The sequence below is a fragment of the Melospiza georgiana genome, chromosome 4, assembly GCF_028018845.1.
Source record: "Melospiza georgiana isolate bMelGeo1 chromosome 4, bMelGeo1.pri, whole genome shotgun sequence".
NCBI lineage: Eukaryota > Metazoa > Chordata > Aves > Passeriformes > Passerellidae > Melospiza > Melospiza georgiana.
In genome coordinates, this window is record NC_080433.1 from 73,936,765 (window position 1) to 73,951,226 (window position 14,462).

The 14,462-nt window shown below is 39.5% G+C and overlaps 1 protein-coding gene across 1 annotated transcript; it reads left to right on the top strand.

The window, feature by feature from the left end:
* The first annotated feature begins 492 nt into the window (after positions 1 to 492).
* On the top strand, positions 493 to 13,656 carry LOC131082415 (solute carrier organic anion transporter family member 1C1-like). Its single transcript, XM_058022305.1, has 14 exons — positions 493 to 621; positions 1,875 to 2,016; positions 2,094 to 2,226; positions 3,522 to 3,637; positions 4,243 to 4,389; positions 4,505 to 4,603; positions 6,240 to 6,485; positions 7,348 to 7,512; positions 7,951 to 8,146; positions 9,029 to 9,191; positions 9,883 to 10,067; positions 11,074 to 11,138; positions 11,279 to 11,396; positions 13,261 to 13,656. Exons 1-14 carry the CDS (start codon positions 493 to 495, stop codon positions 13,472 to 13,474), a joined length of 2,118 nt encoding a protein of 705 aa, XP_057878288.1. The 3' UTR covers positions 13,475 to 13,656.
* Positions 13,657 to 14,462: the final 806 nt, after the last annotated feature.

Below are 14,462 nucleotides of genomic sequence, written 5' to 3' on the forward strand. Positions count from 1 at the left end.
AGAGTAAAGGAATAAATTGAATGGCCCAGTGTTACTACAGATTTTACCAAATCAAAGCGTGAGTTGTAAGCCACATGGCCTGCAAATTTAGGGCTTCCTGGGACTCCCTGTGCTTCAGCACTACTGCTTTGTTAACTCTTGTAGTTTATTTTTGAACAGAGATTTGTCTCTTACTCCTCTGTCCAAACAGCCTTTTTAGCATTAAAGAACAGGACAAGGTAGAAAGATGGGTGCTCATTTATTTTAAAAAAACAAAAGATGTCAAAACTAGATGTTTCAGAATTTAAACAAATATACACTTTGAAACATGCAAGTCCTTGAGCCACATTGTTTTAAGTAGAAAGGTTCAGTTTCAACATCTCAGCACTTTCCTGTAATTAGTTTCACCAGATTCATCAGAGAGGTCCTTGAGCAACTCTACGTTGGCAAATGTGCTTTGGTGTTTATTGCTGTTTTCTCTTGAGCTCAGATCACTCAGTAAAGAAATCAGCAATGACTGTGGAAACCAAACCCAGCAACACCAGTGACTCAAACCAGGAGGCAGAGCCTGACCAGCTTTTGGATGATGAAGGAAACAAAACGCCACCAGTCAAAAAGACTTCCTCTCGCACTGGATTGAAGGTTTGGTGCCTTAGCAATACCACCATTAATTACCATTGTTGTTTTTGTTAAGAAATGTTGTTCAGATGTGACATTTGTGACATACTAAATTCCTTCATCCCTATCCCTATCCTTGGAGGAACTGGATATGTACTACAGGTCCAGGGGACAGTCAGATATTATATTTTCCCCAAAGAAAATAAAAATTCACGATAGACCATATTTATTCACAAGTTACTTGTAGGTGGATCCCCTTGTTGGTCATTAAAAAGAGGCAGCAGCGTCAAGTGGAAAACTTGAACCAGCCTCAGTTGGGTGCCTGCAATGCATTGTCTGGAGGTTGTTGTCTCATAGGGTCAGAACAAGGTGAGGTGAACCAAATTTCATCAAATGCTTTGTGGCTCACCTGAGGATTGCATTTTAAACCCCAAATGACCCCAGTGATTTTTGTTGGTGTTTTCATGCTTATCAGCAGTTTAAGATTTCAGCCAAACCCTCTGAGAATACTTCTGGCATAAGGCACAAAGGGTGATTCTCAGAAATTTTGCCAGTCAAGCTCAGGAAATATAGAACATATCCAGACAAACCCCACACTTGGAAGATTTTTCTCTTCCTTCCTGACAAAAAGAGAGTAAATATACCAATTTTCAAGCTTTTGATTCCCGGATTGGCTTCATTTCTTATAGTAGATAGCATTGCAATGTCTAAACCTATATTTACTTTGTTTATTTACCCAGGTTTCTGTTGTATTAGAACTCTTGCCCAGTGAGCAAAAAATCTATTTGCTATTTAGACTATGTGGAAATCACTGGATAATATTTAAACAAACTTAAATATTTTTCTAAATCTATCTTTATTTGCAAAAGCCACCAGGTGTGTTGGTGGAAGCAACAGTCAAACTACAAAAGAGTATTAAGCTTTTCCTTGTGAGATATATGGTATACAAGACACATTTCAGAATATATCATATGCCACAGAGATGAACTTGGTCAGTTAGTACCACATTCCTCATACTGACGTATCATAAAAACTTGCTTAAAGCATCAAAATGGTGCCATGTGATTGAATTAGAAGCAATTATGAATTGGCCTAAAATAAGAGACATGTGACCCAAGGAAGAGGTAATTAGGGATCAGATTAACTTTGCCACTCCAATTTGAGTAACAAATGTGTCATGATGATGATGGCTCCGCACTATTTTAAACACGTTTGATCCCTCTGTGACCAGTTTCTTTACCTCTCCCTCCCTATTTCCTGTCTGAATCTTTTCCCAGGTGTTTCTGGCTGCCCTGTCCTTCAGCTACTTCAGTAAAGCCCTGTGTGGGACCATAATGAAGAGCTCCATCACCCAGATTGAGAGGAGGTTTGGCCTGACCTCCTCTGTCGCAGGGTTTGTCGACGGGAGCTTTGAGATGGGTAATGGATGTTCCCTGACACACACACAGCTGCTCAGAGACAGAATCTGGCACTCATTCTGGTTCTTTACCTTGCAGGCAACCTGCTGGTGATTGCATTTGTAAGCTATTTTGGAGCTAAGCTGCACAGGCCCAAAATAATAGCTGTGGGATCCTTTACTATGGCTTTGGGATGCTTTTTGTCAGCCATGCCTCATTTTTTCATGGGATAGTAAGTACTGCTTGTGGTTAATTTGGGTGACTCACACTGGAGTTGCATTGTGCTGTCTGGTTTTTAAATGCAGCTTGCTGTATATTTAGCCTTAGATTTCCAAAGGCCTGTGGGACCTCATTTCCAAATGCAATGAACCCCAGGTGACACACACATCACTGCTGTGATGGGGAAATGTTCATTTTAAAAATACAGCTCTTCTCAAGTGGAAGTTCAGCTCCTCAAAAAAATGAGAACATCACAGTGCTTTAGTTTCCACTCAGGCTTATTCAGAAAGGAGCCAAAGAATGCAATGGTGCTGGAGCCTGTAGATGGATGAGTGCTGGTGGAACTCATACCAGGATTTTCCTGTTCCAAATGCACATGCCTGGCTGAACTGACTTTCTGTGTCTGGTTAATTTTTACTCACCTTCTCCAGGCTCAGGGAATTACTGCATTGTGCTTATATGTGATAATGTTTCTAGCCGTAGCTTGAGCACAGGGATGACCAATAGAGTAAGACATATTTCTGTTGATTGTTTAAATATATTAGAATAATTTTAGGTATACTACTGTAAAAAGAAAACTGAAGAATGCTTTTTTTCATGTCAGTGGATCTCGCACTAGAACCAGACTCATTATCAGTTTTTCTTTAAGACAGGCCATGGATCATCCTCCTCTGGGCAACTCATGAACCTGAGCCTGAGCATTTGTAGGGGAGCTGCTCTGCACTGATGAGTGCTCTTTGTTCCAGCCTGAAAAATAAGCCTGCCTGGTCTGACAGAGCCAGGGCAATTCTTTGAAGCAGAATGTGTGCTTTGCCATGTTGTTCTGCTAAAGCTAATTGTACTTTGCCCCTCAGCAGCATTTGTTTCTGGGAGAGGGCTCATGTTGGAGCAGCCGAACAGTCCAAACACATATCAAAGATGGAAAGGGGACCTTTGCTCAAACTCAAGACATTCATCTTTTTCTCCTTGGCTGTGGGGCCAACACACAGAGCTCACTTAGACCTGACTCTCAATTTAGACGCCAAAAATTCAATCCTATCTGAAATACTTTCACAAGCCCTATTGAATTTTCCAGCTTAAAACATTATGCCTTCCAGATAGAGAATTATAAGTTTTATTTTTTTTCTTAATTTCAGTATTTTCATTTTCTAAAATGTTCTTTAATCATCTTATTTGCACCTTTGAATTTATATTTAACCAAAGATACCTTTTTCTTTAGGGAAACAGCTACCAAGGTGGTTCCAGCCCCTCCACACTGGTGTTTCCCTAGTGAGCACTATTCCTAAACCTCCTGTTGTGTGTTTGCAGCTACAAGTATGAGACAACATCGCACACAGATGCTTCAGCCAGCTTAAATTCCAGCATAAATCCCTGCTCCCTGCATCAGGATGTGAATAACACTGTCCTAGAAGTCTCACAAGCAGGTATGGAACTGTAAATGAAAGTATAAATACAGGAGCTTGTTTTGTCCTTGGTTGCAAGGACTCAGTTACCTGGACCTGGAGATGGGGACAGGACAAGAAACTGCATGCAGTTTAACAGAAATAAATGGATATTGCTATAATCCTCCTTACAATATGGAACACCACTGTTTTATGTGTTGCTTGTATGGGACACAGGTAGAGAATGAGCCAAGCTCTGCACCAGGAACCATCTCAAACTTGTCACATTAAAGATACATGATATATGCCAGGTAATATATTTATGAAAATATCAATAAGTTATTTTTTTAAATGAGCATTTTTTCTGATGGGTAATACTGACCTGTGCTTTTAGAAATGAAATGCAATGGGGGTGGAAGAATGTGTTATTAAAAGATCAAGAAAATTTATAATGGGATTTACAGCCTTTCATTTAACTTCTAAAAGGAAATGTTCTCAATAACCTTGATTTCTAATCTATAATCGTTTCATGTGCTACATTTCCTGGGTTTATCCTCAGTTTCCCATTCAAATATTTTATTTTAAAAAAAGATCTATTGTTAGTTAGTTTGTTTGTTTATTTGTTTATAATATTATATCCTCTGCAGGCTGTGAGAAGGAGCCATCATCATATATGTGGATATATATTTTACTGGGAAACGTGTTACGTGGGATTGGTGAGACACCAATAACACCCCTGGGCATCTCTTACCTCGATGATTTTGCTAAAGAAGAGAATGTTCCTATGTATGTAGGTAATCTCAACATGAATAAACTCAGAGATTCCCAGTGTGAGAGGTGGAGCACCCTCTGCAGAAGACAGCATTCAGCCATCAGAGGGTACTAGCACCTGCCTCATTGTATTTTCAGGCTGTTTGCACACCATAGCCATGTTGGGCCCCATGGCTGGCTTCCTGCTGGGATCTCTGTGTGCAAAGCTGTACGTGGATATTGGATTTGTGGATCCAGGTAAGCAAAACAGAGGAAAAGTGAAAGTGAGCTAATGCGTGTTCTCAAGAATTGCCTATAAATGGTTTCATACGTATGCATTATATTAATTATATTATATATGTTATGTTTGAATTATATTTATTTAATTGTTTTAATTGTAGAATTGATTGACATTTTATTATTTTTATTGAATTATAAATTTTATATATTAGATATATAACATACATAATATATATTATTTATTGTATATATAATACATAATTTATATTATATATAATGTATACTATAACATATATATTATATATGCTATATATGTTGTATTTTGTATATAATGTATATAATATTATATATTATTATAATTTATTATGATAATAAATTATTTCAATTATAATAATAAATTATTATTGAAATAATTTATTAATTTTTATTTACTGAATTACTGAAAGCTTTTAGAGTAAAAGCAGAGTTAGAGTGGGAGCATATTTTAGAACTGTGCTTTAATATTAAAGGGTTGTACTTAAACCTAAGAATTAGTACCAAGGACTCTCACAGAACCAAGATTTTTTTCTAAACTGGAATTTTAACAAAAAAGATTCTGCTAGTACCGCAGGTTTACAGTCTGGGGGAATGACCCACCCGTTCCACTGAGTAATTTACATTATTTACATTTCACATCCTTTTGCAGCACAAAATACACATTTTCTAAACCCTTGCTTATTCAGATGAAATGAAAACACATATATGTGCTCACATCGGCACAATGCCAGAGGGGACACAGCAATGCCTGTAAGTGGTGGCTGTTCCTTTTTGTTCTAGCAGGACCGAGAAGTTTTCAGATCTTCAGAATCCTGTAGCTAGATAGGTGATCTATTTTGTGTTTGCCCTTTGTTAAGCCAATGTTTGATTTTATTTAGGATTAAAGACAGTGAGCCAATTCTGGTCATACCAAGTCTTAAAATCTTAGTTGCCCACTAAACATGCCAGAATTAAACCCCATAAAAATAGAACTAGCTACTCTCACCTCCCTTGTAGTATATTTAAAGCCATAGGTAATTTCACTGACACTACAGAGAATGTCCAACTGCTTAATAGCAACCTATACAATGTAGGAAAGCAGAGCAAGGTCTCAGGAGCCAAAAAGCACACCACACTTGAGTCCTGTGTGGTTTCCCATGTGCTGGGGAAGTACCTTTGTGTTGCTGTGTCTGCCACAAAACATCAGCCAGTGAAAGGTGTAGAATGGCAGATAAAATAACACTGGACAAATGGTAATGACTTCAGAGCAAAAGAGAGTAAGGTTGGGTTAGATGTTAGGAAGAAATTCTTCCCTGCAAGGATGGTAGGGCACGGGAACCAGCTGTCCAGAGAAGTTGTGGATGCCCCATCCATGGAAGTGTCCAAGGCCAGGCTGGAGGGCCTCAGACCATCCTGGTCACCCCTGAGGTGGGTGTCCCACAGGACACCTTCCAATCCAAACTGATCCATGATTCTATAACACCATCCAGGGTATGATTCCTGATGCCTCCACTGCATGGATGGCCCCTCACTGGATGTTTATTGCTGGAAGTCAGGCTCTGTAAAATGTAGCAGAAAAAGGCTGGGAAGGTTCAACTTCTCCACTGGGGTAACTTGTGCCTGTTTCTCTCATTTCCAGGGAGCATCACCATCACCCCACAGGATTCCCGCTGGGTGGGTGCATGGTGGCTTGGCTTTTTGATAGGTGGAGTACTCAGTTTCCTATCTGCTATTCCATTTTGCTTCCTGCCAAAGAGCCTGAAAAAGCCAGAGGGAGCCAAGAAAGACAAAGCTTCACATGGGCTCTTGGAAAACATGGGTGCCATGGGGAATAAACTTTCTCCTGAAAAATCCAAGCCAAGGAAGTTGTCAGTGCTGCTGAAAGGCAAGTGTTTCTCGTATGTTATAAATGTGAAAAGCAATAGGCACAGCACACATAGGAAATGTAACAGTTCGGCAAAATATTTTGCCTCCCTGCACTTCCATCTAAACCAGGCAGCTATCCCCAGGAAAGGAAAGGTGCACCAAAAATTATTAGAAGTGTTCAGGACTCTGAGGTTCTGCATTCATCATCTGAAATAAATCATCACCTGAGTGGCACCTACCTCTAAAATTTTGCACTGGAAGAAATTTGAACAGTGGAAAAGTGTTCCTGTATCTGAACATAAAGAAACTATTCAAAGGCTCCTTTTGCCACATGGAAAGACAAATTATTTATTTGAGAGAGTTCATGGAGACTCTGAAGTATGTTGGTGCCTGATGAAAATACTTCAGTCTTGGATAGTTCTGGTTGTGCAGTCCTTAGGCCAAAGAAAGTGGTGTAAAGGTGATGGAAAAAAGTGGCTTTGCTTAATTTGTCAAATTTTTAGTTCAGATCCCAGAGGAAGACACTGAGATAACCCCAGTGATGCAGCTCTCACTTAGCCTTGAACCTGTGATAATATTCATGCAAGCTGAACCAAGTCTGGGCTGTGTGGAGCCCCTTAGTCTTCATGTGCATATTATAATAGAGCAGCCAGATCTTAACCCATACTTCTGTCTCCTTTTAGGATTCTCTTCCTGTATCTCAACCTCTGGTGTTTTTCAAGAACCTGTATTTGCTTTCAGATACCCTCATGCAAATGAAGATCAGTACAGCTTGCCCTTGGACAGCTGAGAGCAGGACCTTGCCCTAAGTTTTGCAGGTTACTCACCAGTAATTATGCCATGCATCTTTCAGTGACAACTCATATGTCCCTTTCTTTCAGATTTCTATAACTCCCTGAAAAAGGTATTGGGTAATCGAATGTACTTTACATTTTTGTGTTGCTCACTGTTACAGTTCAGTAGTTTTATTGGTTTCGTGACTTACAAATCAAAGTACATGGAACAGCAGTATGGACAATCTACATCCAAATCCAACTTCCTAATAGGTGAGAAGAGCTGCTTGTGCTGCCAGCAGGGCATGGTGGGCTTTATCTGGGGCTCAATTCCATGCAGAGCAGGTGGAGGTACATGGTGGTCTGACCTGAACCTGAATGATTAAAAATACATGTTTTGTGCCTGTGGGACCATAAGAAATTTTAAAGTTATATTACATGACATTAAATTTCCATTATATTTATAGCTAGGGCACCCCAAATATGCAATGAATGTGGCGTGGAAGTTTTAGTTGCTGAATCACCCTTGCAATGGGAGTGGGTTTGGAGGGGTAGGCACTTCACAAGCAGCAACTCCCAGGGGCTGGAGTGAACACAAACCTTCCTAAAGTCATAACAGACCATAAAGGAACAAAAAACTAAGGACAGACTGGCTCTTAAGACTACAATGATTCTTGAATTCTAACATTCCCCTTCTATAATCTCTTTCAGGAGTTACAAGCTTACCTCCTGTAAGTCTTGGGATTTTCCTAGGAGGACTTATAATGAAAAAGTATAAAATGGGCATCATTGCAGCGACAAAGTTTTCAATTACCATGTCATTTTTGTCCTATGTCATGGGCTTGTTACACTTTTTTGTTGGCTGTGATAACCACATGGTGGCAGGAATGACAGTGTCCTATGAAGGGTGAGTATCAAACAGAAAAAAAGATTGTGCTCCATAGTTCTCAAAAAAAATGTACTGTGGCATCAAGGCTAAAGGAGAAACATGCTTTTGCAATGCTTGAGAGAAAGTGAGCACTGCCACATGTCACTGGGGTAGTTTTGTTGGCCAGCCTGACAGAGCCCAAGGCTGGTTAAAGATTAATTAGGAATTGCTTCAATAGCAATGCAGGTTGTTTTGCTGGGGGTGAGTGGGAGTATTGCTGTGCAAGGTTTTCAACAGGAATGTAAATGGTGGACCAAGGAGTATGCTTAGGGAGCACTGGGATGAAAAAATGGCAAGTACATCAGTTTCATTTTCCTAGGAAGGAGAAGATGAGTGAAGACATCTTGTTGTTCAATACACAAGGGATGTCTGAAAGCAAAAGAAAATACTGCATTCTTCATATCCTCAGTGAAAAGTTAGGCTAGTTAAAAGTTAGGCTAGGCTTTAACAGAGGAGTATTTTTTAACTACAGAGACCAGAAGATTTGGTTTCTGCCACTGGTGCATTTTTACCAACTGATATATTGATAAGACTGTGATAATTCTTGCCAGCTCTAAATTCAGTTAGAGGTGAGCCCAAATTACCTCTCCCTCCTCTCTCTTTTCTGTCTACCTCTGTAAAATCAGTAGCAATGTTTAATTTGTTTTAGATTTCTCTATAATCTATCAAAGGCTTTAATATCAGTGCAAGTAGGATGGAATCTCAAACAGACCAGTAGAGATATAGAAACTGAGCTTTCAAAACTTGGCCTGGGCACGTGAGGTGGGGTTTAGAACAGCAACACTGTCACACAGAAGGGTCTTCACTGACTCCAGCACTGAATTAAAAATGTCTTACACTTGTCTGAACTTAATTTCCAAGCAACCCCATTCCGTACCACAACAATTCCCTGTTTTCGGAATGCAACTCTCACTGCAAGTGTTCCTCCAACGTGTGGGATCCTGTGTGTGGAGCCAATGGCATCACCTACGTCTCTGCATGTCTGGCTGGCTGTGACACCTCTGTGGGACATGGAAAGAACGCAGTAAGAGACCCTGCTTTGGTTCCCTACCAGCCTATTTTCCATGAGACATCAGGAATTTAGTAGGATAAAGCATTTCAGGAAAGCCAAAGTTACTGGGGACAGGTCAGTAAGGGAGTTTTGATTTCTGGCTGTGCAAACAGCACAGAAAAGTGAGATTTCTCTGAGTTATTGCACTTTAAGCAGAAGGCCCTAGCTCCTTGTTCTGCATATTAACTTTCGTCTTCTATAGGTTGAGCACAAGAGGAGGAAACACACAAATCAAATTGGTTTCATGTTGCCTGAAGGTTTTCCACAGGCTTTGCCTTTCACAAATGTCATTTTGGCTGCCCTGAGGCTTTACCTAACAATTGAAGTACACTAAGAGTAGTATCTTCCCTGCTACTGATGATTAAAGTGTAAAAAATGGGTTAAGGCAAGGCAGCTTGTTTCCTCCATGTGAGACTTTGGGATGTCAGAAACTGCTTGTTTTTCTGGGTGACTGATTTTTGCTTGGCATGGAGAAAATGCCAAGAGTTCCAGAGACAAAGCTCCAGTCCATGGATGTAAACTTTCATTGGGCTGTGCCATTTGAATGTTTCCTGATCACTCCAGAATATAAATGGTCTGGAGCCATCTCTTTACTGTGTTTTCTCTCCAGCAGAATCCCCATTTCATGAGCAGTGTCCTACCAAACCTGTTTTGTGTCTTCCAGGTCTTCCATAACTGCAGATGTCTTGAGATCAGCAGTTCATGGACAGGAAACAATTCTGCCACCATGGGGCAATGTCCAAAAAGTGATGATTGCTCAAGGAATTTCATTTATTACACCGTAATACAAGTCATAGGTGGATTTTTCTATGCCCTGGGAGCCACTCCTTCATTTATACTGACATTCAGGTGAGTACACCTGGCTGTTGACCAAAGGCTTTCAAAATCATGTTTGGTTCCTTATCTTAGGGAACAAAGGAGTTTCTTGCTGATCAGGAGCTGCAGTGGTAGGACAAGGAGTAATGGGTTCAGACTGAAAAAGGGGAAGTTTGGGTTAGAGGAAAGTCCTCCCTGTGAGAGTACTGAGGCCCTGGCCCAGAGATACTGTGGCTGCCCCTGGATCCCTGGAAATGTCCAAGGCCAGGCTGGATGGGGCTAGGAGGAACCTGGGACAGAGAAAGTTGTCCCTGCCCATGGTTTTGGAACAAGGCAATTCTTTAACATCCCTTCCAAACCAAACCATTTTGTGATTCTCTGGTTCTGTAATCAGGTTTTCCAGAACATGTCCTTTTTTCTGCTTGGATTTTGAAAGTGCCATGCATTTGCCAGGATTTCTGGATGTGCAAGGAGAGGACAGAGGCTGGAGATAGGATGAATTCAAGACCAGTGCCCATTTCTGATGCCTGCAGTGCAATTCCCCATGAAACAAATGAGCCAGGAGGCTTTGTGCAGCCCAAGATGTGTCCTTGCACAGAGGAATTCTGTTCAAGCACAGAAAGATGCTGCACTGACCCTGCTACCTGCAACTCTTTTGACTTAGAGCAGTAAGATATTTCCCATGAAATATTCCATCAAGTGAGGGAAATGTATGCCCAAGAGTGAAGGCAGTTGGAGAGCTCATTTCCAAAAGGTCAGGATAGACTGATTATGGCTTTAAAATTTCAATTCCTTAATCATGCACAGGGAATGGACTTGCCAGGAGCTATTTGATGAAAATCAGTGGATTAATTCACCTTTTTCATACTGAAACACTGAACACACTTCAGCAGATGAGGGAAGCACTCTTTTTCCAAAACCTCCAAAGTGCTTCTTCCATCAACAAGGATATTAAGTTCAGGTTATTTAACAGCATTTAATAGGCATGTCTAAGCACTAAATAAGCCAGCACTTCTTGCTTATCCCTCTTTTTTTGCAGATGTGTCCAGCCAGAGCTCAAAGCTCTCGCAGTTGGTCTCTTCACCCTGACTATGAGAATGCTGGGTAAGAGGAACATTGCAGGGTCCAACCCCCCTTGTGCTGCTCTGGGAGCCTGTAACCACTCTAAGGAAATATAAATCTGATTTCTAAGAGCATGTCCTTTCCTGTGAAGCCCTGTCCCATTTTCTGCTGTCTCCTTGCAGCTGGGATCCCAGCACCAGTTTATTTTGGCGCAGCCATCGACAGGACCTGCCTGAAGTGGGGCAGCACCAGCTGTGGGAAGAGAGGGGCCTGCAGGCTCTACGACTCCAATGCAAACAGGTAAAGAAAATTAGGGCAAAAAACACCTCCCTGTGGAAATGTGTTGGTGTTTGTGGGTCCCAAGGACTGATGACAATCTTATTGTCTGATGACAATCTGATTGAAATTAAACTACTGATGAATTTGTGACAATATGAGGTATTCTGAATCCAGGCTTAAACTCTCACATGGCCATGAGAAAGCAAAACAACAGCTGAAGAATTTTGGAGGGAACTAAGAAGTGGAAATTTATTTACTGAAAATTAAATCCTGACTAACATTGTTTATTTGCTTTATGTGGTGAAATGCTGCTGATGTGCTAAATAATAGAAAGAGAGGGAGGACAAAGCAGATGCATGAACAGCAATGGACACAAAAGGAGGCACAGAAGAGATGAGAATCTTGACTCCATGTTTCAGAAGGCTGATTTATTATTTCTTGATATTATATTAAAAGAAAATGATATATTAAAAGTACACTAAAGAATAGAAGAAAGGAGACATCAGAAGGCTTGAAAAGAATGATAATAAAAAACCCATGACAGACTCAGAGCCTCGACACAGCTTGGACCATGGTTGGTCATCAAGTGAAAACAATCCACCTGAGACCAATCAAAGATGCACCTGTTGGTAAATCATCTCCAGACCACATTCCACAAGAAAATATTGTTTACATTTCTTTTCTGAGGCTTCTCAGGAGAAAAATCCTAGCAAAAGGATTTCTATAAAATATGTCAGTGACATGGAAAGACATGCTCTGTTGTCTTACACTGAAGGGTGTGATCCAAAATCATGGTCAGATATTAACTCAGGACTCAGCTTAAAGTTGGTCCAGAATTCCCGAAATTGAAAAATCTCGAGATCAAATGTTAAGCTCCCAATTTTTAGTCAGTTTTTCTGTTGGAATTTAATATCCATGACAGAGATTTCTGGAATGAATTGTGTATTTTTAATATACCTATATTAAAATTATAAAATGTATATTTTATTTTATTTTTAAAATTTATTTATTATTCTATTTTATATATATATAAATTTTCATTGAAGATTTAATATATTATATTATTTATTATATATTAATAGAAAATAATTGTATAAAATAAATATAATGATATAATATTTATTATATTAAAAATACCTATTCATATAATACTTATTTTAAAAGTATATATTATATACTTTTATATAGTACTATATTATATACTTTTATATATAATACTTTATTATATACTTTATATATATAGTATTTTTTTTAATATACTTATATTAAAAATACCTCAGACCTTAGGACTTTAAAGAGGGAAGTTACCCAAATTTACCTGATTTGCAGGTAGTTTGTTCACACTGGCAATAAAGTTAACTCTGTGCATTGGCCACTTTTGAGGAAAAAGTCCATGGAGAATATTCTACTGAGTAGCAGTGGGTATTGGGAAAACCCAAGCCCTATCAGTCTCCTGGGAGAATGCTCCATAGATTTTTCTCTTTTTCACTCAAGCCTTGGCTACTTCTGATGTGTTTTTTATTTTTAATTCCAAAAGACCACTCTGGTGGTGACCTTATATATTTCTAGCCCTAAAGAGTCTAAAGCCTTAAAATGATAAAAAAATCTTGAAGAAAAAAAAAAAGGGAAGAAGATGGAAGTTTCACTTTGAAATTATCTTCATAAGCAAAAAGAATATTACCAGTTCTTTAAGGGAAGTTTTTGCACATAAAATATCCCTTTTTTGGTATCATTCACAAACAATGAATTTTAATGTCTTCCCCTAAGCTTTTTTTTTTTTTTTTTTTTTTTTTTAATGAGAGATTTAAAAGCCATTAAAGTGATTTTCTTTAGTGTTTTTGAAAAATTCAACACCTGGCCTAATTTTCTGTGCTCTGTCCCGCAGATATGTCTACCTTGGTTTAGGAGCACTTTTAAGAGGTCCTTCCTTTTTGGTTGCAATAATTTTTTATGCATTGATAAAGAAACACTTTCAAAATAAGAACTCCGGGCCTGTAGAAAATGGACAAGAAGATGCTGCTATGAATAAAGAAGACAATTGCAAGATCAGAGAACGTTTGCCAGGTTCTCCTGATGCAGAGAATGAATCCTCTATTTAGAAAGAAATTTGACATGTGAATCAGGTCAGCTTCTTTTAGAAACACCGTTCAAAATGCTGTGAGTAACTAAATAATAAATATGTACAGAGAGCATAACTAATAAATAATAAATATGTACAGAGAGCATAACTAATAGCAAAACTGCAAACAACAGCAATAAACACTAACAAACAAGAATGAAAGTGCCTGATGTCTACCTGATTGCCAGTAATAACAGAATGAGTTACACAGCCCGACAAAGTAAAACCTCCTTGGCAGTTCTGACAGAGCCAGTCTGGGGTTTTTTTGTGGGATCGAAGAACTGCCAGAACATCCATGTGCCAAAGGCTCACAAAAAGTGATCCTGACCCTTCCATGCAGGGCAATGACACAGGAGAGATGAGCTCAAGGCTTGGAAAAGCTTTCTGACTCCATCAAATTCAACCAAAATTCACGGTAAGCCAAAGCATTTAAGCCGAACACCTCACCGAATGGTGTCATTGCACCTGTTTTTAATCTCAAAATTGGCAAAAAAGCAGTATTTTTCCAAGAAGCATTTGGTCTTACCTCAGCTGAAAATGTTGCACCTGTTTAAAAATACACCCACGTTTTCATGAAGACAATGGGATTTTTTTAAAAGTCCTCGAGTCATGGAATTTCATTCCAAAATTCTTTTTTATTTTTTAATTTATTTTTTAAGAGATTCTGGAGCACCAGCAATGCTCGTGGCTGGGTTGCGATGCCCGCAGTGTCCGGCAGAGGGCGCCCAAACGCCAGGGTTGCTCCCCATTGCCATCGCAGTTATCGATGTTTTATCGTCAGCTCTGGTTTTCCCGGGAAAAATTCATCACCAGCCAGGAAAAACACCCATCCGTGTTCCCACACACCCTCTAAAATTCCCTCGGCTCATCCACCTGAGCTCATGTGCTTCAAGCTGCCTTTGTGTATTTGGTGGTTTGCCTTTGCTGTGCTCGCCTCACTCGGAGCTTGACAACGTGTTATGACTTTA